The 22,910-nt window shown below is 45.8% G+C and overlaps 1 protein-coding gene across 2 annotated transcripts; it reads left to right on the top strand.

The window, feature by feature from the left end:
* Positions 1-6,390: 6,390 nt before the first annotated feature.
* IVNS1ABP (influenza virus NS1A binding protein) lies at positions 6,391-22,747 on the top strand. 2 transcript variants are annotated; one of them, XM_066324682.1, is made up of 15 exons: positions 6,391-6,604; positions 11,942-12,173; positions 13,385-13,511; positions 13,832-14,001; positions 14,088-14,163; positions 14,881-15,054; positions 15,387-15,512; positions 16,886-16,990; positions 19,041-19,167; positions 19,697-19,921; positions 20,006-20,127; positions 20,275-20,401; positions 20,480-20,611; positions 20,744-20,917; positions 21,335-22,747. In XM_066324682.1, exons 3-15 carry the CDS (start codon positions 13,401-13,403, stop codon positions 21,586-21,588), a joined length of 1,923 nt encoding a protein of 640 aa, XP_066180779.1. In that variant the 5' UTR covers positions 6,391-6,604; positions 11,942-12,173; positions 13,385-13,400; the 3' UTR covers positions 21,589-22,747. The 2 variants fall into 2 exon arrangements, with proteins under 2 accessions (XP_066180779.1, XP_066180780.1); XM_066324683.1 differs by lacking the exon at positions 6,391-6,604 and adding an exon at positions 11,230-11,495.
* The last annotated feature ends 163 nt before the right edge of the window (positions 22,748-22,910 follow it).

Here is a 22,910-nt window from a genome sequence, read left to right as displayed (position 1 = left end):
TGTGGCACTCACAAATGCTTCTGGAAACAAATGACACCAATAAAAGATACTTGTCCCAAATTTTAAAGACAAACCCTCTACCCAGTGCTGAATGTCCTCCTGACATTGGTGAAATCAAAGAGGATCCATGTATCAGAAGGTTATTTTTTCAGACACTGTCAGACTGCAGCATAATACAGAGTGAGCATACAGTTGCAATAAATTTCTGTGTTCTTTGGAATAAATTATGAGATTGAAGATTAATTCATTGCTCTTGATCAAGAAACAGCACAGTTGATCTTTGGCTCACTCCTGTGCTCATCAGAAAACCAGCACTCAAGGCAGGGTTCTCACTAACCTCCTGCCTTCGTGCTAGCAAGGATATATGGTGGGAACAACTTTCCTTTCATGGACATAAAGGTTCTTCTAATTTTTCTTCACTTTTTAAAATTAAATTAATGACAACATTACTATGGCTGGAACACATAAGCAGAGTTAAAGTGACATCAAATCTATTCTGCTTGTGCAGAGATTACAAAGTCCAGCTCTTAAATAATTTTGTCCTCATAGCTTATGATGTTAGCACTAACTAAAAAAGCAAAATTGAAGGATGCTGTGTTCTTCTGTAAAAGGAGAAATATGGGTTTAGCTTGAAAAAAAAAAAAGCCCTGCCACAGCAGGTATGGACCTCTGAGTACAAATTTTCAGTCATTTTCTGGAATACTTTCTGAGCTGAGGATAGAACAGAACGCTTCATTCTCTTTTACCTTCCCAGCAGAGCAGCTAAACCCCTACGTGGGTCACCCTTCATGCTGTTTCACAAACTCACCTGTCTCGCAGCAGGGAGGACAGGCAGCTATCCCTCAGAGCCACGGGATGTGTGGCAGCAGGCCTGTCCCCTCAGCCTGCTGCTGACACTGTGCTCTGGTGTTCCTAATTACAGCCATCCCTTAATGACCACAGCAGGGATGCAGGAGGCTGAAGAACACACTGTTGGCAGCTGTGGTGACCTAACAGCAATCCCTGATGCTTCATCACAAGAGGCTGGGATTTACACATGCCCCTTTCCTTCACTGGGATGGCCCAGCACAGCTCTTCTTTGGGATAGAGGCAGTCAGGGCTCTGTTCGTTTGTCTTCCAGAGATTTCCCACTGTTAATTAACATCCTGATTTTTCACTAAGTCCATGAGTGAAAATAATGATGCAGCTTCAGAGGGAGAACACTAGAAAGAGGAAAAAGCAAACTGGGAGCTACCAGGCTCCAGTACAGCCAGCAAACAGTGAATGCAGCCCCAAGGACAAACAGTACAAAGCTCTTACTTGCGTGCACAGTCAGAAGCTGGCAGAAAGCTGAGGGGTCAAGAAGGCAAACAATTCAAGTGCAAAGTGTTTTATTGTAAACCTCTGAACAGGATGTTTCAGCCAAAGAAACTACTGTCCTTATGGAAGCAAGAAAGACATACAGGTGTATCAAACAAGTCAGCATTTTTGTAACGTACAACTACAGTAAATATGCAAATATCACCGCCCAGCAACCATAAATTAATACAGCTGAAAAGCTTTTAATTTTAACTAGGCTCCCAGTCCTAAGGAACCAATAACAAAATTTCAAGTTCTGTAGGAAAGCCACAAAGTAGAGAAAGGCTTATTTCTGATCAGGAGCTCTTGAGCATACATGCAAAGTCAAAAGGATCAGACTTTAGTCCAGTCTTCTTAAAATCACAGAATCCCAGAATGGTTTGGGTTGGAAGGCACCTTAAACCTCATCTTGTTCCACCCTCTGCCACGGGCAGGGACACCTTCCACTAGCCCAGGTTGACCCAAGCCCTGTCCAATCTGGCCTTGGACACTGCCAGGGATGGGGCATTCACAAATGTGCTGCCACAAACATTTGGAATCAGATCTGAATATCAGCTTTGGATTTGTCTCCTCCAAGAATGATGACAGGACAGGTACTGCTCTGTGAACACACACATACTTTTGAACTGATATTACATCTGGGTTAAATACTGTCCGAGGCCAAGGAAAAATAATTTGTAATATAAATAAAGGTAGTATCTCCATGCCCAGAATGGATCTGCCGACAGTTGCCTGGGGAGAATTGTCTTGAAAGAGTTACAAAAGCTGTAATTTTTATAAAATTGTAACTGTTTTCTCTGTGCAAGATATATCTGCAGCTGGGAGAGGCTTTATCCCAAAAGCTTCATGGCCTTCACATGAGGCTTTATCCCAAAAGCTGTGTCTTTAAGATGGAAAGATTGATCCTTCAAGGATAGATAGTCAGAAGAAGGGGGTTTTTATATGACCTTAACTATTGGCTCTATCAGAATCCTCTGAACATTTCCTATGGGCTTCATCCAATGGAATTAATTAAGGAGACTTCTCTTTGCTTAATGGAAATGAGACAAGACATAATTTATAGCCTTGGTGTGGCAGACAGTCCCTAGCTTTCTGTCCAACACAAATTAAGGAAGGTGACTGTGGTGGAAGAATGGTGTCTCCTGAAATGAAGGAGGGAAGTTGTTTACATTGTTCAAGAAAGATGAACTGAGATTTGATAGAGAATCTGTCATTAAAATGTAAGGCCATAGCTATTAAACCTCTGTCTTTTAATACTCCTTCATAGTGCTTATAAATGTCCTACATTCTTTGCTCCTATGTAAAGAATTTATCCAAGACTATCACTGCTTTGCCACAGGGAGGGAAAGGAGATGAACTGCCCTGCTCAGAGTAGCTCCTATCAGCCAGCCAGATGGCAAATGACGTGCCAGAATGTACAGGGAAGAGTCCAACATGGACCATTAATCCCAACCCAGCCCAAACACCATTAAAATGTCACTGCTAAGGACTCTGAAAGCAAAGGCACTGACAAAAGGTGCTCTACACAAGTACTTCTGCAACTGGAATTAATTATCAAAAACCCTTCCAAAGTGCAGGAAGGAAAAGTTATGGAACGAGTGGATTGGTGGTATAAGGGATAATTACACAGAACACAAGTAAACATCAATTGTAATACATATCTCTCTATATATATTTTAAATATATACATGATAAAGGATATTGTATAAAGGATATAGTATATATAAATTGTATTGGTTTCACAAAGCATTCTGTTGATTCATAAAAACAATTTTCTATTTAAATCAAGAGCAGGGACTGGATTCTCTGGCTGGTGGTGCTACACTGCACTGAGCTGTGCTAGTCTGTATCCACAGAGAAACACTACGTGACTCTGAATTTAAAGACATTTCGTAGAGCAACTTAGGAAGAAAAAAAAAGGCCTTATTCTCACTTCTAGGTGTGACATATTTTTTCTATATTCCCTCCATCTTTAGTGCAGCAATCCAAGCCACATATTTTGCTCTGACCAAATACAGTATTTTCCCCTCTCAGGTGGTTTTAATGACAAACCTCTATAGGAAGCAGAGTTTGATGTTATAACATGAAGCCTTTGCAATACCCAGAGACATCAGATCTTTGGATAAGACACGGTGGAGACCAGCAGAAGAGCCACATCAGGGACCTACCAACACCTGGCTTAGGGGGAACACACCTGGAAAGCAATTGGGCTTTCCAGGCATTGGACTGCATTTCCCATGGCAGGAGACAGCAGGTGTGCAGAACATCCAGAGCCTCCAAAAGCATAACAATTAGTTCTGGTTCAGCTCCTGGTAACTCAATCACTTGATATCAACTCAATCCACCAGTCCCTTTCCATAACGTGTTCTTCTTTACAAATCAATTAAGATTTAGCACAAGTTGCATTGGAAAGTGTTGCAAAGTTTCTAGCCATTTGAAATGAAGGAATTTGCATGTCATAGAAGTACCTTCCCTCATCATAGGATCTCATCCAGAGTAAGGGTGTTATAATGATTTAAAATAATTTCATGTTGATTGCACAGCAAAGAGCAGAGGGGAAAACCACCTTTTTTTCTAGTGGGAATGAGTTTGGGTGAGCACAACTGGGCCAAAGGAGAGCTGAGCTCCTGGCCTAGCCCTGCCCTGCAAAACCCAAAAGTTTTCCCCTGTCATGAGAGTCCATGGGAAAAGAACTAGGAACACTCATCTGCTAACTGTGCTGTAGGGAAGCTGCTGCTCCTGCCCTCTGACATCACACGGTGGCTGACAATGCAAATTGATGGTGATTCATAAAGGCATCTCCATTCCTAAGAAAACTGGAAGAGCAGCTTGCGAAATCTTGAGATTTACTTAATTAAGTAACATCCCAGCACCGTTCTATTTGATCATCATTCCTTTACCTCCCTCTCCCTCCCGGCTTTGTCTTTGATTAACACAGCCCTGATAAGAAACTTCATTCAAAAGGAAAGCAGAGAGTGGGAAGGCAGCCCTGAGGTGTGGCTGGTGATTTAAAAACTGAAAAGAGGCAGAAAGAATGTCTCAGAGAGGTGGGAAGTTGGGATCGTCCTTTGCTGCAGGCAAGGTGAGGATCTGGAGAGGGCTCAGCTGCAGCTGAGATATATGTGCAAGTGAGGAATATACCTACAGTTTAATGCCTCTGCCTGCTTCTGATGAGACAAGATAATTATTTTCAGTTTTTTAAAGCACTTTCTGTGTGAAACCTCAGAACGGCCGAACTTCAGTGTTTTGAAACATGCTTCTCCACTGAGATTCCTGAAGAGTGTTGGAGAAACGGGTACATTTTATAATATATGACAAAATATCACATACATCGCACAGCTGAGACACTGAAGGTGTATCTAACGCAATTTACAGGTTTCCTATTTCCTGACTAAGGCGGCCTCTGACTGCAGAGGAAGCACTCAGGGAAGTTGCACAGGGAAGTGCACGCTGCCTTCCAGTGACCTTGGCACTTTAAATCAGGAAGCAAACTTGGATCGTCAGACTTCACCCTGCCCATGGATTATTTATGATGATCTTGCAGCAGCTCTCAGGCCCAGCCATGAATCGGGAGATTGCATGCAAACACACAACAAACAGACAGGGCTTCACACACCCCTCGTTTCTCAGCAGGGATGTTTAAAGATTAACTTCCCTGGAAAAACAGAATTTATCCTGAAGAGTGTGTGCGGGTATATTTCTCATCCAGCTGGGAAAATGCCGTTCCCGGAGCGATTGCAGGGTGATGGGCTGAGGTGGGATGGAGCTATCACGGCCTCACACAGAGGCCAAGCTGCCAGGGAATGTTCCCAACATTAAACACTGTATTTTTTGGTCAAACAGACATGATGCTTTGAACTACAGCTCAGACTGATGAGGAGTCGTGGCTGAGGGGGTAACACGGCTGAGGGGGTAACATGGCTGAGGGGTAACATGGCTGAGGGGTAACATGGCTGAGGGGTAACATGGCTGAGGGGATAGCATGGCTGAGGGGTAACATGGCTGAGGGGTAACATGGCTGAGGGGATAGCAAGGCTGAGGGGATAGCAAGGCTGAGGGGTAACATGGCTGAGGGGTAACATGGCTGAGGGGGTAACATGGCTGAGGGATAACATGGCTGAGGGGTAACATGGCTGAGGGGATAGCAAGGCTGAGGGGTAACATGGCTGAGGGGATAGCATGGCTGAGGGGATAGCATGGCTGAGGGGTAACACGGCTGAGGGGTAACATGGCTGAGGGGTAACACGGCTGAGGGGATAGCAAGGCTGAGGGGTAACATGGCTGAGGGGATAGCATGGCTGAGGGGATAGCATGGCTGAGGGGTAACACGGCTGAGGGGTAACATGGCTGAGGGGTAACACGGCTGAGGGGGTAACATGGCTGAGGGGATAGCAAGGCTGAGGGGGTAACGTGGCTGAGGGGTAACACGGCTGAGGGGTAACACGGCTGAGGGGTAACATGGCTGAGGGGGTAACACGGCTGAGGGGTAACATGGCTGAGGGGTAACATGGCTGAGGGGTAACACGGCTGAGGGGTAACACGGCTGAGGGGATAGCAAGGCTGAGGGGGTAACGTGGCTGAGGGGTAGCAAGGCTGAGGAAGTCCAACGAGTCGTGGCTGAGGGGGTGTTATGGCTGAAGAGGAGTAATGACCGAGGGAGACCTGTACCTGAGCTGCTGACATGGCTGAGGGAGAGTCACTGCTGGGGGAGTGTCACGGCAGGGCGGATGTCATGGCTGTGGGGTGTCGTGGCTGAGAACAAGGCAGCAGCAGGTCTGAAAACCCAAGGAGACGGACCCCGCTGTGCTCGCGGCTGAGCGCCGGGGCCAACGCCTGCCGGTTACCGGTAGCGGCAGAGGGGCGCACGGTAACCCCGAAGCCGGCCCGGGGCACGGCGCCGCTGCCCGCCCTGAGGCGCAGGGCCCGCGGAGGGCGGGGCGGCCGGACTCGTTTCGCGGCCGAGCGGAGCCGAGCGGGGCCGATCGCGGCCAGCCCGGCACCGCCTCCTCCCCTCCCCGCTCTCCTCCCGCCTCGCCGAGGCGGAGGGTCGGGCGCTCGGCGCTGTGTCTGTGTGTCCGCAGCTCCCGTGGCCGCGCTTCCCCGCTCCGCTCCCGCCGCCTTCCCTCGGCAGCACCGCGCCCTCCGCTCTCCCTCCGTTCCTCCGCTGCCCCTTCCCGGCCAGCAGCGGTTGCGCCCGCCGGTCTTCTTCCCCCGCATTCTGGAGGCTCTCAATATGTTCAGCGCCGTCCGCGCTCAGAGGCACCAGGTAGGGCGGGCGGGGGCCGCGCTTTGTTGGGCGCTGGGCAGCGGGGGGAGGCGGCGGCCGGGGCTCGGGGAGCCGGAGCCTCTGCGGCCCCGCGGCGCTTTGTCGCCTGTTCGGGGCCCGTTCTCTCGGGCCGCGGAGCTGGCCGCCCGCACGGCCTGAAGGGCGGCAGGCCGCTCCCTCCGCGGCGGGGCTCGGCCGGGCCGCGGGGTGCGCTGCAGCCCCCGGCAGGGAGCTCCCGGCTTCCACACGCCGTGCCGAGGGCAGGCGCTGCAGAGCCCGGCGGCATCCGCCGAAAGCCCCTGCGGGGCGGGGAAGGGAATCGCGGGGATCCTGGGCTTTGAAGGAAACAGCCGCTCCGGGATGAGCAACGTGTGCTGACGGCTGATTGCCGGTGTCGTGACCCTCCCTGTCATATGTACCAGTTCTAGGAAGTGGGAGATAATAAAGCAGAAACAGTGGCTGTCAGCCCACATTAGTGCTTCTGGGCAAAGCTGATGGGAGTGAGTGACCAGACCGGTTTGGTTCTGGATTTTTAGGGGTTTTGGGGGGCTGGTTGGGGAGGTGTACAGTATTTTCTGCGTGCATGCATCAATTTCCAGAGCTTTTTAAAATTTTCAGAGGTGCTTCAAGGTAGAAAATGCCTTTGCATTGGCACTCTTGCTGTTCCTTTACCCAGCATTCCCACGGACAATAAAATCTGAATTGGCTATAATTTCATGCAGGGTAGAAGAATTTTGTCGGTGAGAGGCGAAGCATCCGAGTTATTTCTTAAGGAGATGAGTGGTGATAGACTAATGGAAATACTGTCTCATGTCACTCCTTAATTGTGTGGTTTGTGAAGGGAGGACTTTTTCTGTTGTTTGCAGTGATGGGTGTGTAGACACATTTATTCTCTTCTGTCAGCGAGCTAGAGAATAAGAAAGCAAGCAGGATGTGGTGCTTCGATGGTGAGATTGGTTCAATTTTTTCCTAGTCACAAGGCTGACTCCTGGAGCACAGGATGAAGCAGTCAAGGAATACTTTCCAGTTAGCAAGCTCTGTGTTAGCTGCCATAATTGTCTAATTTTGTTTTCATCAGCTTGAGTTCTTAAGAAGCAGGAGATGGTAAGAAAGGCCAAAACTGCCCAGAATGTTGGTGGAAGACAAGGAGGACATACAGACAAAAACCACTTGCTTTGGTTGTGTGACAGATGTTTGGAGAACTGTAGGAAGTGTGTGTTAGTAGGAAAAAAAAAACAAAACCCAGGAGGTGGGGAACGGGGAGGAAAAAACTCAGATTTTAGTAGAGTGAATGTGAGGCAGAAGGTTGAAAAAGAGATGTAGATAAAGACTGACAACAACAACAAAAGTATAAAGTCGGAAAGGAGAGGAAAAGCAGAACCAGTGTGAAAAATGACGAGAGCTTAGAGGCGTGGGAGGCCAGTCCTGGAAGCCAGTGCTGAATGGGCACACAGAGTGTTACAGCTGAGGGTTGTCGCTGGAGCAGCAGTAATATTCAAGCATGAAGCCTGCTGCTTATAAATTTTTAAAGTCTGCATGCATAAATGTATTTGGAAGAGCTCTCTGGGTTTGCTCTCTATAGAGGGCAGTCCAAGCATTGCATCTTTTGGGGCTGCATGTGAGAGATTTTGGAAAATATCTACAGTACTCTGTCCTTCCTCTTCAGTTCCTAACCAGTGATAGCAAATATTCCATCTTCCCTCTCTCCTCACTGTTGGCATGGGACCACGGCTGAGGTTGATGTGTAGCGAAATAGAACAATTTTGTCTACAAGTCATAGTTATCGCTGAGACTAAATCTTCAGTGGAAAGCACCTGGAAAGTGAACAGGCAAAACAAATTTGTTGTAAATTCTGAGTCTTACTTTAGATTACTGATACAAAGAGGCCGAGCATATTTAGTGGTGTAAAGTATGTCGATAAATGTCTTGGTCTTTGGTGTTTTGCCCAAATGCAGACTCAGACATGAAAAGGTGGTGTTTACCATAAATAAATGCTAATGTATGAAAGAAATGTTTTGAGGACGTTTGGTTTTATTTTCTGGTACAGATGATGGACTGTGAGCAGTCGTAGGTGTGACCTACATTTCTCCTGAGCTGGGCTGTCACAAGCCAGAAAGCTGTGACTGGGTGTTAAATTCCCTTTTTGTTTCACAAGTGTCAATCAAGTGTCTATCATTACATCAGCAAGTATTGACTTTAAATCAAGAGATTATCAAGTATCTCCCCCAGAGTAGTGCTTTACCTGTGAGTTGAAGAAGTAATACCTTAATTTGACTAAAAGGTTTACGCAGAGTTGGCACAGCAGTTACTGCACATGGAAAATGGGCTGTATTAAAGATGATAGGTAAAATAGATGGTTCTTGTGTTCTTTGGTCATGGGCAACGTGATTTCTGCCTCTGGGGCTTGTTGTCTTGGTGGTCACCTGAAACCACAGCTCCTGCAAGAGGCTCTTCAGGGCAGAGGCCTAGGGCAGCACTGAGGATCACTGTGTCTCAGTATCATTGCTGTCTACGTGAGTTTTCTTCAGTGTACCATTAAATGGGCATACAGTGAAATGGAGGAGTTTAAAAGGAGGGAATCTGCCTTCTGGAGGTCAGGATGTGCAGCCAGTGTATTTCTGAGTGCGTTATGAACTGTGACTCGATCATGGTTCACTGGTTCACATACGTGGCAAAGGAAAATCTCAGTCTGTGCACAGCGTGAGATGTTCAGGAGACACAATTCCTACAATAAGGTTGTGTTTAAACTCAAGCAGCTGGGCAGACATTTGAGTCCTGGCGTTCCTGTGCCCGGGAACTGCTGGGGTGCTGGAACACACCATGTGGATGTTCCGTGACTGCAGGCCTGCCTGAGCCCAGTGCGATCAACTCCCAACACCAGTCCCAGTCTTTACTGTTAAAACCACAACAAAAAATCCAGAGTTTATGGATTACTCTTTTTTTTCTTGCATCATTTTAAGAGAAAGTGCAGGGAATAGCTGCTCTCAAGTAGGAGTTTTCTCCAATGGAATGCGCTGTTCCCATTCTGGGATGATAATTCTGTAGCTTTAATGTGTTTGAAGAAGTGCATTTGGATGGAGCTTGAACAGTCATCGTGTCAGAGGCACCAAGTTTTACAAGGCTGACAGTCATCTGGGAACATCTCACTTGGCTTAAAAACACTCATAATCCTGGATAGTTATAAAAAAAGCCACCGAGTTCTTGATGTGCTGAGCTAAAAGGGAATATAAGCAAGGAGGAGAAGGTAATGACAAAGTGATTTGGATTTTTAAAAACAATTTAAAGGAAAAAGTTTGTTTGCAGTACCTGTTTACAACCTTTAATGCAGAATAGGCAGCATTCTTGACTTTGCAGTGAATTTTGGCTGGTTGATTGGGTTATGTTCTAGCAGTAGTACTCCAAACCAAAATCTGGAAAATTGTGAATTTTCTTTGTGCTATTTAATGCTGTTTTGCGTAATAATATTAGCTATCACACACACACAGTGTTGAAACTCTGTGGCAGTAATTAAGATGTTCAAATTCCAAGATGTTCAAATTCCTAGCCATTCAGATTGGACCATACCATTAGGAACATAAATGCATCTGCATGGGGTTGGTGTCTCACACAAAGGAGGACTTTAACAGACAAATCTTCCATTTCAATCCAGAACTATTTTGGATGACCTTCTTAGGTCTTCAAGGTTCCAAGCAAGTACATGTGGCAGAGTTAAAACATTGGAAATAAAAGTTACAGCAGAATGTGACAACACATGCCCAGAGATGTAAACTGAGCGAGGCTGACTGTGGGATTTAGTTAGAATAGTTTGACTGCTTGTCCTGTGACTTGAAGTGTTGTGGTTGTGGTGAATGTTTGGGGAAGGTGTGGACATCAGGGTTCTGTTTTGAGAGGTTGGCTTGCTTTGCACCAACGGGCAAAGCGTTGACAGCCAAATGTCTAATTAAACAATATTTGCTAAATAGAGCTTGGTGTCAGCTTCTTACCTTGCCTGTAGGATTACAGAAGAATATACCTTAATTTATTATCATTTAATCTGACCTCTGTGTGAGGTTTCTTTTCCCAGCGGAGCAAACTGGCATTGCAGAGTGTTGAAGGAAGTTGTGTCGAGCATTCCGGGGTGCTGCTGTGCTCGGGAGCAGCTATTCCCTTCTCCGGGCTGTGTGGCTGTGCCTGCTCCAGCAGCCAGGCTCAGCCAGCGTTGGCTCTGCCCGCAGGGCTCTGTGCTGGCTGGAACAGTCTCTGTGCCCCGCTGTGGAATGGTACACGGTGGGATAATGCCCCCTGCTGCTCCCGGGAATCAGCCTCCTGCCAAAGTCACCCCCGGGCTGAGCGCTGGATATACACACCGGGGTCACAAGGTTCTCTTCCCTGCGACGGAGGGCACTTGGAGTTTTTGACAAGGAGAAATGAGCTGCACCTATTTTTAGGAAACGCGGGTTCCAATGTGGCATTTATTCTGGAGATACAAATATAGTGTTGGAATTGAAGTGATTGATGTTTTCCTGAGGTGGCACCAGGGTCATGGAAAGTTCCAGAGTGTTTGTTGCCTGTTCCCTCCCTGCTGCTGCTGCTCCTCCTCTTCTCCCTTCCCCAAAAAAATCACAGCATAAAGAGCCCACCAAGCATGTGAATTCCCAGCAAAGCCAGTCTGCACTGCTAGTGCAGAGCCCAACCAGAACCCAACAGATTCTGTTCCCAGCGTGGCAGAGAGACTTTTTACCAAAGAAATCTGTCACACAGAAAGCGATTCCTGACTTATTAATCTTTCTGGAAGTATCGAAGACTGGAGACATGCCTAGTCATTTCAGACATGTCCTTAATCCGTCTTCAGATAATTTTAGGCATTCAGTAGAAGAAGGCTATAAGTAGATGAGCACAAGAAGAGCCAAAGGTAGGAGGCTTGTGAATTGGGTGCTTTTAGAAAATGGAGTGATTTCTGTTGTGTTACGTGTGAGTTACCTACTTGTGGAAGCAATAATGATAACAGGACATGCTGAAAGGCAGAATTGGTAAGGGATTGGATAAAAATGGGATTCAGCTCTTCTAACTTTTTTCCTAAGCACTAATTTAGCCCTTCTCTTGTCTCCAGAGGTATAATGATGATGTGGTTGATCTCTTATTAGGCATGAGGACATATTGGTGTCAGCTGCTGGAATGGAAATATGAAAATACAGAATTTTTTCAGGCATGCTTTTTGTGGAAAAAAAACAAAAAGCAATGAACTTGTTTGTGAAGAAAAACTTGTTTGTTTGGGTCAGGAGCATGAATCAAGTTTTATGTGAAATACGTGGCAACACTATGTGTTGTCCTTACTTTATACCTTTTCCTTTATTGCAGGTTATGATGCATGATTATCACAGAAGAAATTCATGTCTATAGCTCATAAGGACTATATTACATCATCTTCAAGCCTGATAGTTTTGGAATCCATATTGCAGCTGCAAACACACGTCTGCTTTTGCATTTCCACAAGCATCTTCCCTGTCAGGAGATCCTGAAACTCAAGTGCTCTGTTGTAACACAGTGATACCATTGGGCTATTTTAAATTTACAGTCATATATTTGCTTGGTAAGTTGTGCCATTAATTGTGTATACAGTAGTTAATACTTCTGCTGAAATTATGTAAATTTAAAATCTTGGTGTCTTGTCTTTAATAAGACACAACAAATGGGTGTTTGTAAGTAAGATTATTGTTGCCAGTTTAGGGTTGAATACTCGCAGTAGTAAGTGAATTTAAAATAGATGGATTAACACTAGAAGTATTTTGTGGAAGTCTTGGTAATTTCCATTACTGATTTTTGCAATCCACTTCTTCTGGTTTGCAGTTTTCTTATGTAGTTTGATCTTCAGAATTTTCTTAAACTTGAGATGGAAATACAAATTGTTGCTGCTAACATTAATAGAATCCCACATACACTTTCCTCTAAGATTTTTAAGATAGCTGTACTTTGTGTATGTTAGCAACTCAAGCTTACAAATTTGGTGTTCTTAAAATTATTATTTCAAATTCATTAGGTCACATAAGGATAACAGTTTAGTAGTCTTAATTAGCTTCATATTTGGAAAGTGATTGACTGAAAAAGAATCAATTAAAGGAGCTATAGAGTAGCTTCCACATTAAAAAAATTAAGATTTCCTGAAGTTATTTTTCCAGTCGTGGATAATCTCCCTGAGGTGGTATCTCTGTATATGGCTGAGGTCTTCAGAGGAAGTTGTTTGAGATGAGATGCTTTGAGATGACTTAAAATACATGATTGTTGTTCAGAATTTATTAAATTCTGTCTGTTTTGTTGGTCATAATGTTCTTTCATGACTTCCAGCTGCTCTAAAATACTGAGTCATTACTCATAAAATTAAGCAGAGAATGTTTATCTATTCTACTTCACTAGCTACTTTAAAGTCTCAGTTGTTATTTTTCAGTGTAGCTGGGTTTCATGTCTGCAAAAAATGCAGCTGTGCCAGGATGGTAGGGAGTGGAAAGTGGTGATGAGTAATGATAGCTGGGGTTGGATCTACCAAAAAAGATCTTTAGGGAGGGGAATCTGTGTAATCCAGTGGCTCCCAGCTTGCTGCCACAGAGCTGGCACAGATTCAGCCTGTGGTTTTGAAGCCAGCACCTGCTGAAGTGATGTGGATGCATTAAAAGTTGTGGCCTCAATCCCTGAAAATCATTAATCCATTAATGCCCCCTGCATGTTTGTTTGCAAACAATGTGTTGCTAGTAGTGCTGTCCTGAAGCAAAATGCTGTACCTGTAACCTTTGCCCATTGCCTGTGCAGCCACACCAACACCAAAATGATTCCCAACGGATATTTGATGTTTGAGGATGAAAACTTCATCGAGTCATCTGTTGCCAAACTCAACGCCTTACGGAAGAGCGGTCAGTTCTGCGACGTCCGCCTCCAGGTACCTGTGCCCTGCCCCACTGGGGGGATGTGGGGGTTAAACCCTGTTTAACTGTGACATGTAACATGTTTCACTTGCCTCACTGACTGGGAGATGGGGGATTTTAGAAGTCCGTTCTTCTGAAAAATGCATACTAAAAAAAAAACCAAATAGGGTGCACTTGGAGAGAAGTGATGCTGACTTTCAGCTGGAGACTGTTGGTTTGAAAAACTGATTAGAACTGTGGCACTCATCTGAGTAGGCCTTCATATTGTGAAAATACAAAGGTAATTACAAAAAAAACCTGACCAGCACATGGGCTGTTTGTGTTTGCCATAAAGGTGTGTGGACACGAGATGCTGGCGCACCGAGCCGTGCTGGCGTGCTGCAGTCCCTACCTGTTTGAAATCTTCAACACTGACAGTGACTGTCATGGGGTTTCCCATGTGAAGTTTGATGATCTCAACCCAGAAGCTGTTGAAGTTCTGTTGAATTATGCCTATACTGCTCAGTAAGTAGTTCTCAGAGTAAGTAGAGAGAGGATAGACTTCGATTTGAAAAATCAGAATAATAGAGCTAAATTTCTCTCCTTAACAGGTTAAAAGCTGATAAAGAGCTGGTGAAAGATGTATACTCTGCAGCAAAGAAGTTGAAGATGGAGAGGGTTAAGCAGGTATGGTTCTCAGCTCTTCTGGAAGTCTGTTCTGCCTTCCCAGGCTGACAGCATTGCACCTTTTGGTGTTAGTGAGCCAAAACCTGGTGCTTCATGGAAGAAATGCTCAGCACAAAGCTGCTGTAGATGTTCCTTGGCACTGTGTTGATTTGTTGCCAGCTTCCACTTGCACTGTCTTGGTGCCAGGGTGTTCCCTGAAGTTGTTTTGTATTTGTGCACCTGTGTAAGGTGTAAGAAAAACAGCTTTGAATCTTGGCTGATTCTTTACCTTCAGGTCTGTGGCAGCAGTGCTGTGCTTGGTTGTGTTGAGTGCGTGACCAAACCTGTAAATCTGTCAGAAAAAGGATAATTCACACACTCCCGAACATAAATTTGGTAGTGCTTGAAAGTACCCTCAGCTGCAGATAGGGGTACCCTTTACAAGGGGATTGGGATTATTAGCTCACCTGACTGAGAAGTAGTTTTGAGTAGGTGTTCAGTAGAAAACCATGGGGTCGGTGTAGATGTCAGCAGCTTCCAAATGGGTCTGACATTTTCATTTAAGATGTGCATGTTCCTGTGGAAGGCAGCGTTCCCTTCACAGCACTGCCATGGGGATGACAGCAGAGTCACCACTCTGCACTTAGAAAAACAGCTGCTGCTGTATGTTGGGATCGATAATTTAAATGTATAAAACCCGTCTGCTTGTAAACTAAGCTGCAGCTCTTTGGTTGCCAGGTTTGTGGTGACTATTTGCTCTCCAAGATGGATGTGCAGAGCTGCATCTCCTACCGGAACTTCGCCAGCTGCATGGGAGACTCTCGGTTGTTGAACAAGATCGATGGCTACATTCAGGAACACCTTGTAGAGATTTCAGAACAGGAGGAATTTCTCAAACTCCCACGGTTAAAGGTTAGCTTAAGTTTGTAGAATTCTTTCTGGTACATGACTTCCAAAAAGCAAACTGAGGAGCAGCTAGGATTTCTTTGCCTTTGGGGGCAGGAAAGCTTGGTGTACTGATTGCTGCCAACCACGTGACAGTTCTGGATCAGTGTCCTGTTCTTACTACTGTGAACTTGAAGATGATTGTATTTAAATGTGCTTCCTAGTTCCATAGGCTGAAAGCTCCTTGTGGTGTTTTCGGGTTCTGTGGTAAAGTGAGAGTTGTGCTCCCTATGTAAAGTACAGTATGCTACAGGGTAATTCCTAGAGAGTAAATATTTTTTTTTCTTTTCTCCCTCAAGCTTGAAATAATGCTGGAAGACAATGTTGGCCTACCCAGCAATGGCAAATTGTACACAAAGGTAATCAACTGGGTACAGCGCAGCATCTGGGAGAATGGAGGCAGCCTGGAAGATCTAATGGAAGAGGTTAGTCTTTAAGAAAATGGGATTATGGGATTAGACATTAAAAAAAACACCCAGAAAAGCCAATATGAAGGATGATCCCTTTTTACTTTTTTTTTTTTCCCTTCTTTACTTTTTTTAACTATGACCCTAAAGAATTTAAATTTTGCTGTAGGTACCCCTAAGCTGAGAAACTGGGGGGGTGTTCAGGTGAGCTGAATGCACTGTTCAGTCTGGTCTTCACTTTCCTTTTTGCTCCCTGTTGCTGTATAGTAGCCTCAGAGTGGCCTGTATCTGCTTTAGTTTGGGGAGGTGGTACTGAGGCTTGCCGTAGATTGGTGATGTTTTCCTTTGCAGGTTTTGCTTGTAAATGCACAGTAGGTAAAAGCTTCTAATGGTTGTTCCTCCCCGTTGGTTTATCTCCCCATAGGTTTATTAACAAAACTAGGATACCAAGGCTGAAGAACCAAGAAGAGCCTCAAGTGTATTGACACGTACAGAAGCAGCTGTCCTGCCCCAGTGCTCCTAAGAAAATCCGCTGTGGGCAGAGAACGATCATGATGATTTAATGGTGTTTACTTACTCCTTTACAGGATGCATTATTTTTGAAACTTGTGTGTTGTTAAATGGCTTTTCTCATGAATACTAATGGTAGATGTAGCCTGGGCAGTGTTTAGTGGCAAAATCAGTGGGGAGACAAAATTTTTAATTGGCTCCAGCAAAAAGACTTGACCAAATCTTGTGAAATTCTTCACAGTTTTCCAAGTCTGCTATTACAAACATGCAAGATCCCCAGAAACACTTGTCTAGGCAAGAGAATTGTTGATGCTGTTGTATAAGTGTGTCTTTCCTCTTGGAGAAACTAATTTAAAAGCTTTGATTATGTTGAAATTAAGATGCATTTCATTGAAACAGCTGCATCTGATTTCAGTGGTGGACAACAGTTTCTTCCAGAACTGAAATTTGTGTTGTCTTCCCTCATTCCCATACCTTTCTTTTAGAGTCCACTGTTGGCTTCTCTTGGCCTTTTTTGATGGAGATAAATATGTGTATTTTTCATAGCAGAAAACTTGTGTGCAGGGATAAGGGAAAATGCTTGCATGAGACTGTGAATTTGTGTAACTCTGCAAATTAATGTGCCTTTTGCTTGTCTAATGTTTCTGTGCTGGGAAAACAGCAGAAGCCCATGGAAAATGAAGATTTCTCTCAAGCTGAGAAAGTAAGGAACCTTCACCCCCTGTTTGAAGATTGCCACCATGACATCTGCTTCCTTTTAGTTTTGCCACTGTGCGAGCTTAAGATGAGCTGACGAGCAGTGTGGTGCCTGGGGTAATGTGCCTGTAGCTGAGGAGCACAGAGACAGCAGCCACATGGGTGTTCTGTTGTTGTTTTTGCAGGTGCAAACGCTGTACTACTCAGCTGATCACAAGCTGCTTGATGGAAATCTGCTAGATGGACAGGCTGAGGTGTATGACAGTGATGACCACATTCAGTTTGTGCAGGTACAAATTGCAGACAGTCTCAGGTAACCCCAGGTAGACTGGAGCAGTTTACAGCACACCTGAAGTCCTGTGTTCTGCTGGCAGAGAAGGCAGCAGGTGCCATAGTGGAGGAATGCATCACGAGAAGGTGTCTGGCTGGGAGCTGCTGCAGGCCATGATGTGCTCTCAGCTTGTCTCTTTGACAGGCTGGGCTGACTCTCAGGCTTTGCAAAACAGAGTGCTCAGATTCTGACTTCAAAATCAATCCTGGCTGTTAGAAGAAAGAAGAGGCAGACAAGCACTCAGCTGTAGGAAGTCAGCTGAGACCTTGTAGAGTTCCCAGAGACTGTAGAGGAAACACGGACTGCTTGGCTTGCAGTGGGGAATGTGTCTGGTGAATTTGGGCCCAGAAAATGATTCCAAATCCAAGTTCTAATCCTTCAGCTGCCAGCGTCCGCTTCTTTTGTTCAGCTGCACTGGTTGGTGTAGCTGCCAAATCTCACTGACTGAGTGCAAATCACTCCTGTGCTTTTTGAGAGGTCTTTTTTTATGTTTGTTGTTTTTTTTTTTCTTACCAAGTGTAATCCTTCTGAACTCCAGAAAACCACATGGCTTAGTACAAACACAGGCTAAGTAAGATAGAAAGAATAGAAAAGGACTAACATTTGTACATGATCAGTTGCTTTATACAGATGAACTTATTGATTTTGAACTGATATAAAATATCACATTGTGATATTTTGTAACAGTGAAACATGTTCATACAAAATGTTTCCTTCATGAAATTTGTAGCTGATGTGTAAAACACTGTCCATCCCAGAATGTGGATTTTAGAAGTGAAATGAGAGGAAAAGGAAAAGCCAGCTAATTTTCCAGTTTCTTAATTGGTTTTAGAAAGCCTTCACAGGGTTCTCCACGTCTGGATGCCGCTTGTAATGCTTAGAAACGGAGAGGTGAACATTAAGAAAGTTCATTTTCAGAAATAAGACCAGGACTTCTCAACGTTTCTCTACAAATCCTTTCGCATAAGAAAAATCACCAACTTCAGACATCCTAAACAGTTGAGAGAACTAACACTAAAAAAACCCTAGTGCAATTCCTGGAAAAATCGTAGCTTTTACTTTTTTAAATGACAAAACTTTGTATTTTCTGTTGCTGTTAAGGCAATTTAAAGAGAAGAGCATAAGTAGTTAATAGGATGAAGTTTCAGAACTAACAAAAATGCTCTCTGCAAGTGCGCTGGTTGTCAGGGTGAGCTGAGCTTAGCAATCCAGATCCTCTGTGTGAGGTTATCTGAGTTAGGTGATGTGTTTCAGAAGTCTTGTGACAGTTTCCATGGAGATCAGGCTCCAGGGAACTGTGCAAGCATCACAGACTTGGGACTGTGGTCATAAACTCTGCTGCTGAACAGAACAGACAGCACAGTAACTTCCTGTGCTTCAGGAAGAACCAACAATCCAGCCAAATGTGCTGAAACTGGAAAATTTGAAGTTTTTCTTAATAGAGCAAAATAATGGAAGTTACAGTATAAATTTAATTGGAGATGAAAAGAAAGCAGAAATCTCTTATTAGTGGGATGTATCAAGGGAGTAAAATCCAAGAAACAGCTAATCTGAGCACAGAGAGGAACTGAGGTGAAATGAGTTTGTCTTCAGGGAATGAAGAGAATAGTTAATTCACTTCAAACAGCATCATATAATTAACTCAAGCTCCAGAAGCAGAGCTTGGGAGTGAGGCTCCTGTGTGGTAGCTCAGTTCTCTGGCTGCATGTAGCTCTTTCCTTAACATTTGTAAATCCTGCTAGAAATGCACACTTACTTCAGGGATTTGCAGTCCAGCACCAGCAGTCACAGGATAAAGTGAGTTCCAGGAGAAAAGTGTAGGGTGATTTTTGGCAGCTGTTGCTGGGCAGGCAAGATGTTCTGCTGAAAATGTAGGTGTGCTATAAATGCTGCTCTGCGGAGGTGGTAGACGAGCGTGCTCTGGAGTAGCTACAGTATCTCAGAGAAGCAGAGGTAGAAGGAGCTGTAGTCTCTGGCTAGGTTTCTGTAGCTGCCTTTTGATTTTGCAGAAGAGGCCACCACGTGAGAATGATCACAAGCAGATCAGTAGCAGCTCCTCTGGAAGTCTTTCTCCAAATGCTACTGTTCAGAGTCCTAAACACGAGTGGAAAATCATTGCTTCAGAGAAGACTTCGAGTGAGTAACAAGGGGCAGGGGTTGTGTAACAGATGTGTCTGGTCTCGGGTACCTGCCGCCTTCTGCTCCCTGGGGATTTCCTTCACATCTCTGAGGAATGCTGAGGTGTTTTTTCTTACTGATGATACAAGTCAAGTAATTTGTAGGGTGCTTCTGATGTACCTGGGCCAAACTGGGATCATATACATCTCAGTTCCTTATCAACTAAATCCGTGGTGTGTCGTCCTTTTCTCAGAAAATCCTGAGGAGGCAAGCAGTCCATAGTTAATTAACAGAGCTATTTGCTCTGTGTGTGTGAGGAGACTCCCATCACGTGTTTAGGTTGCTGTCATCTGTCCTTGGCCACTCTTTTAGTATCTAAAGCATAGTTGTCAATAACTAACACTTCTTCTAACACTTGGAGCCAGTAACCTGAAAAGAAGTTCCCGTGCTGCCGAGGGGAGCGGCACGACCAGCAGAGCCCCTCTGGCATCCAGCTCAGGCCCCTTGCCGCGGCACCGTGCTCAGCGGCGGTGTGCTGTCCCCACAGGTAACACGTACCTGTGCCTGGCCGTGCTGGACGGGGTGCTGTGTGTGATCTTCCTGCACGGCCGCAACAGCCCGCAGAGCTCCCCCTCGAGCACCCCGCGGCTGCTGAAGAGCCTGAGCTTCGAGCTGCAGCCCAGCGACCTCATCGAGAAGCCCATGTCCCCCATGCAGTACGCGCGCTCGGGGCTGGGCACGGCCGAGCTGCACGGCAGGCTCATCGCTGCGGGTGAGCTGGGGCTGGGGCTGGGGCACGGGGCACAGCGCTGTGCTGGTGCCTCTGAATGTGGGGCCAGTAACCTCTCGCTTGCAGGGGGCTACAACAGGGAGGAGTGCCTGCGCACCGTGGAGTGCTACGACCCCGAGAAGGACACCTGGACGTTCATCGCGCCCATGAGGACACCGAGGGCCCGGTTCCAGATGGCAGTGCTGATGGTGTGTGGGGTGGGGAACAGGCCTGTAGGAGCCCACCTGGGCACACTGAACGGGATGGCTCTAGATGTTGTTCCTTTATAACTCCATGGTTACCGCTCATGAGCTGACTGTGTGCTGAGGTGACGGATGTTGGTTTGTTCCCCTCAGGGGCAGCTGTATGTTGTGGGTGGGTCAAACGGCCACTCGGATGACTTGAGCTGTGGGGAGATGTACGAGCCTGAGATCGATGACTGGACCCCTGTTCCGGAGCTGCGCACCAACCGCTGCAATGCAGGTGAGGCCTCTGCAGTGCCCGGGCTGGGGGATGGACACCCAGCCACTTCTTACTCACCATCCTTTCCTCTATCAACAGGAGTGTGTGCCCTGAATGGAAAGCTGTACATTGTGGGTGGTTCTGATCCTTATGGCCAGAAGGGGCTGAAGAACTGTGATGTGTTTGATCCTGTAACAAAGGCTTGGACGAGCTGTGCTCCCCTTAACATCCGTAAGTTTGTTGAGCTGGGCAGGGATGGGGAGAAAAGGGCAACTGTGGAACTGCACCAAACCAAAAACTACACCAAAGCAAAGCCCCTTTGAGGGGCTGTTGCTGGTGGCTGACTCTGCTGGCTGTTTGCAGGGAGGCACCAGTCAGCTGTGTGTGAGCTGGGGGGATACCTGTACATCATCGGAGGGGCCGAGTCGTGGAACTGCCTCAACAGCGTGGAGCGCTACAACCCTGAGAACAACACCTGGACCCTGATGGCGCCCATGAACGTGGCACGGCGCGGCGCCGGCGTGGCTGTCCGTGATGGTAGGGCTGGGGCTGCTGCCTCGGGGCATTGCATGTTTGCTCTGATGCGAGTAGATACAAAGCTGGGCTCCTTTCTGGGCAGGAAACAATACAGTGGCAGCCTGGCTAAATGGCCAGTTCTAATTAAAAAGCAAAAACCTCTTGGTTGTGGAGCATTCACTCCACATCTGTCTTCTGCAAGTGTCATTGTGCAGCTGCTAGAGCTGCACCTGTTTGAATTTCGACTTTGCCCTTACTCGGAATCAAATTCCCCTCAGTCATGAGCAGGAGACCCAAAGCACATTGCTTCTCTAAGCACAGACCATGACCAGGCCAAGGTCTGCGACACCACCTGGTGTCCCTTAAGGGCTTTGTCCTGGTGGGGGCACAGGGCCAGCTGGTGCAGAGCAGTGACTGTGGCTCCCTTTCCTCACACAGGAAAGCTGTTTGTGGCTGGAGGGTTTGACGGCACGCACGCGGTGAACTGTGTGGAGATGTATGATCCTGCCAGGAACGAGTGGAAGATGATGGGCAGCATGACCACGCCCAGGAGCAACGCCGGCATCACCACGGTGGCTAACACCATTTATGCAGTGGGGGGCTTTGATGGCAATGAGTTCTTGAACACACTTGAGGTCTACAATCCAGAGTCGAATGAGTGGAGCCCCTACACCAAAATTTACAAGTTTTAAGTGAATTAAATTCCCTTTTCAAACTAACAGGCTTAGTGATGTAATTGTGTTTCAGTAGAGGTACACCTGTGAATAGGGGTGGGGAGGGCATGGATGTTGCCAACAGCAACACAGAGCTTTTGCATATTGCATATTAATGTGCTGTATATATTTGTTTTGGAAAGAATATTGAGATGAAGGGGTTTTTTGTGTATTTTAGAACTTTAAAGGTTTTGCTTTTGTTTTAAGATTTTGACGATAACGCAAGAGAAACTAGACTGGGCATATCATTTCAGGAGCTTCCCCCAGTGTTGATCACTTTGCACACTGGATGACTTCCTGGAGGTGTCTTCTTGGGGCAGAAGGGGTAACATTTATGGGGGATAATGTTTTTTTCTTTCATCAGGCCTTGGTTTCCTTCAGTAACTGGAACAATCTGTAACAAGAAGCCTTATTTAAATAGATAAAATGGCTATTTTTTTTATTAAAAAAAAAGCTGACATGCCTCTGCTAATACCTTATCTTTTACAATTGCCTTTTTATAACAGTTTTTATATACTCAGCAGAGTATTTTGTCTGTTGAAATGCAAATGGCAGATAAATGAAACAAAGAGACAGCCTTGGAGTTTCTAGAGCCCGAGTGGGACAGTGGATTGCCCCTGCAGGTAAGCTGCTGCACTAGTGTGAGTTAGTCTGCACCACCTTCCTTAGAGCTGCACAGGGTCTCTGGACATGACACCCAGACCTTCTAGGGTGGGAAAAGGATTCTGGCTCCAAGTACTTTGAGGAGAATGCAGAGAGTGTGCTTTCTGTACAGCAGTTTTGTTACTCTGGGTGAGCTGATCTTTGTACAACAACAGTTTGGGGAGGGGGGGTTCTCATGGGTTTTAAATTCCTGCCAGCTGGCAAAGAAAATGTGTTGTAGTACCTGTCTTAAGTTTATTTTTCTAATATTACCAGCTGGAAGTCTGCTAGAATGCGAATAACTTGATTTTGTATGTGCTCATAGTCCTGTTTTAGTTCACTTTCTCTATTCCTATGGATCAAACATTGGAGTGGGATGACTTGGTGTCTAATGTGTAGTGCTGCACATCTAACTCTGGGTGCCAAAACTAGCACTGACTGCTTGCTGCTGCTGCAAACACATTAAAGGTACCTTTTGGGAAACCCTTGCACCACAGGCGTGCCCTGACCTGGCTCTGTGTCCTTTTCTTCAAGGAGGCGGTGTCCAAAGAGGAGTCAGTGATACTGAAAGTGACATTTCAGATAGGCACAGGACAGGGGCAGGGGGTGGAGTGTCCCATGTCCCTCATGCCTGCAGTGAAGAGTCAGGCCAGGGCTTT

The sequence above is a fragment of the Sylvia atricapilla genome, chromosome 9 (genome assembly GCF_009819655.1).
Source record: "Sylvia atricapilla isolate bSylAtr1 chromosome 9, bSylAtr1.pri, whole genome shotgun sequence".
Lineage (NCBI taxonomy): Eukaryota > Metazoa > Chordata > Aves > Passeriformes > Sylviidae > Sylvia > Sylvia atricapilla.
The sequence above is the reverse complement of the archived record's forward strand: the minus strand, read 5'-3'. Positions and strand labels throughout refer to the sequence as shown.

Bases quoted from the DNA above. Each gene is read 5' to 3' on its own strand.
- IVNS1ABP (XM_066324682.1), top strand. From the start codon at position 13,401: ATGATTCCCAACGGATATTTGATGTTTGAGGATGAAAACTTCATCGAG. The intron at 13,512-13,831 runs GTACCTGTGCCC...TTTGCCATAAAG, and splicing joins TCTGCGACGTCCGCCTCCAG to GTGTGTGGACACGAGATGCT. The intron at 20,918-21,334 runs GTAGGGCTGGGG...TTCCTCACACAG, and splicing joins CGGCGTGGCTGTCCGTGATG to GAAAGCTGTTTGTGGCTGGA.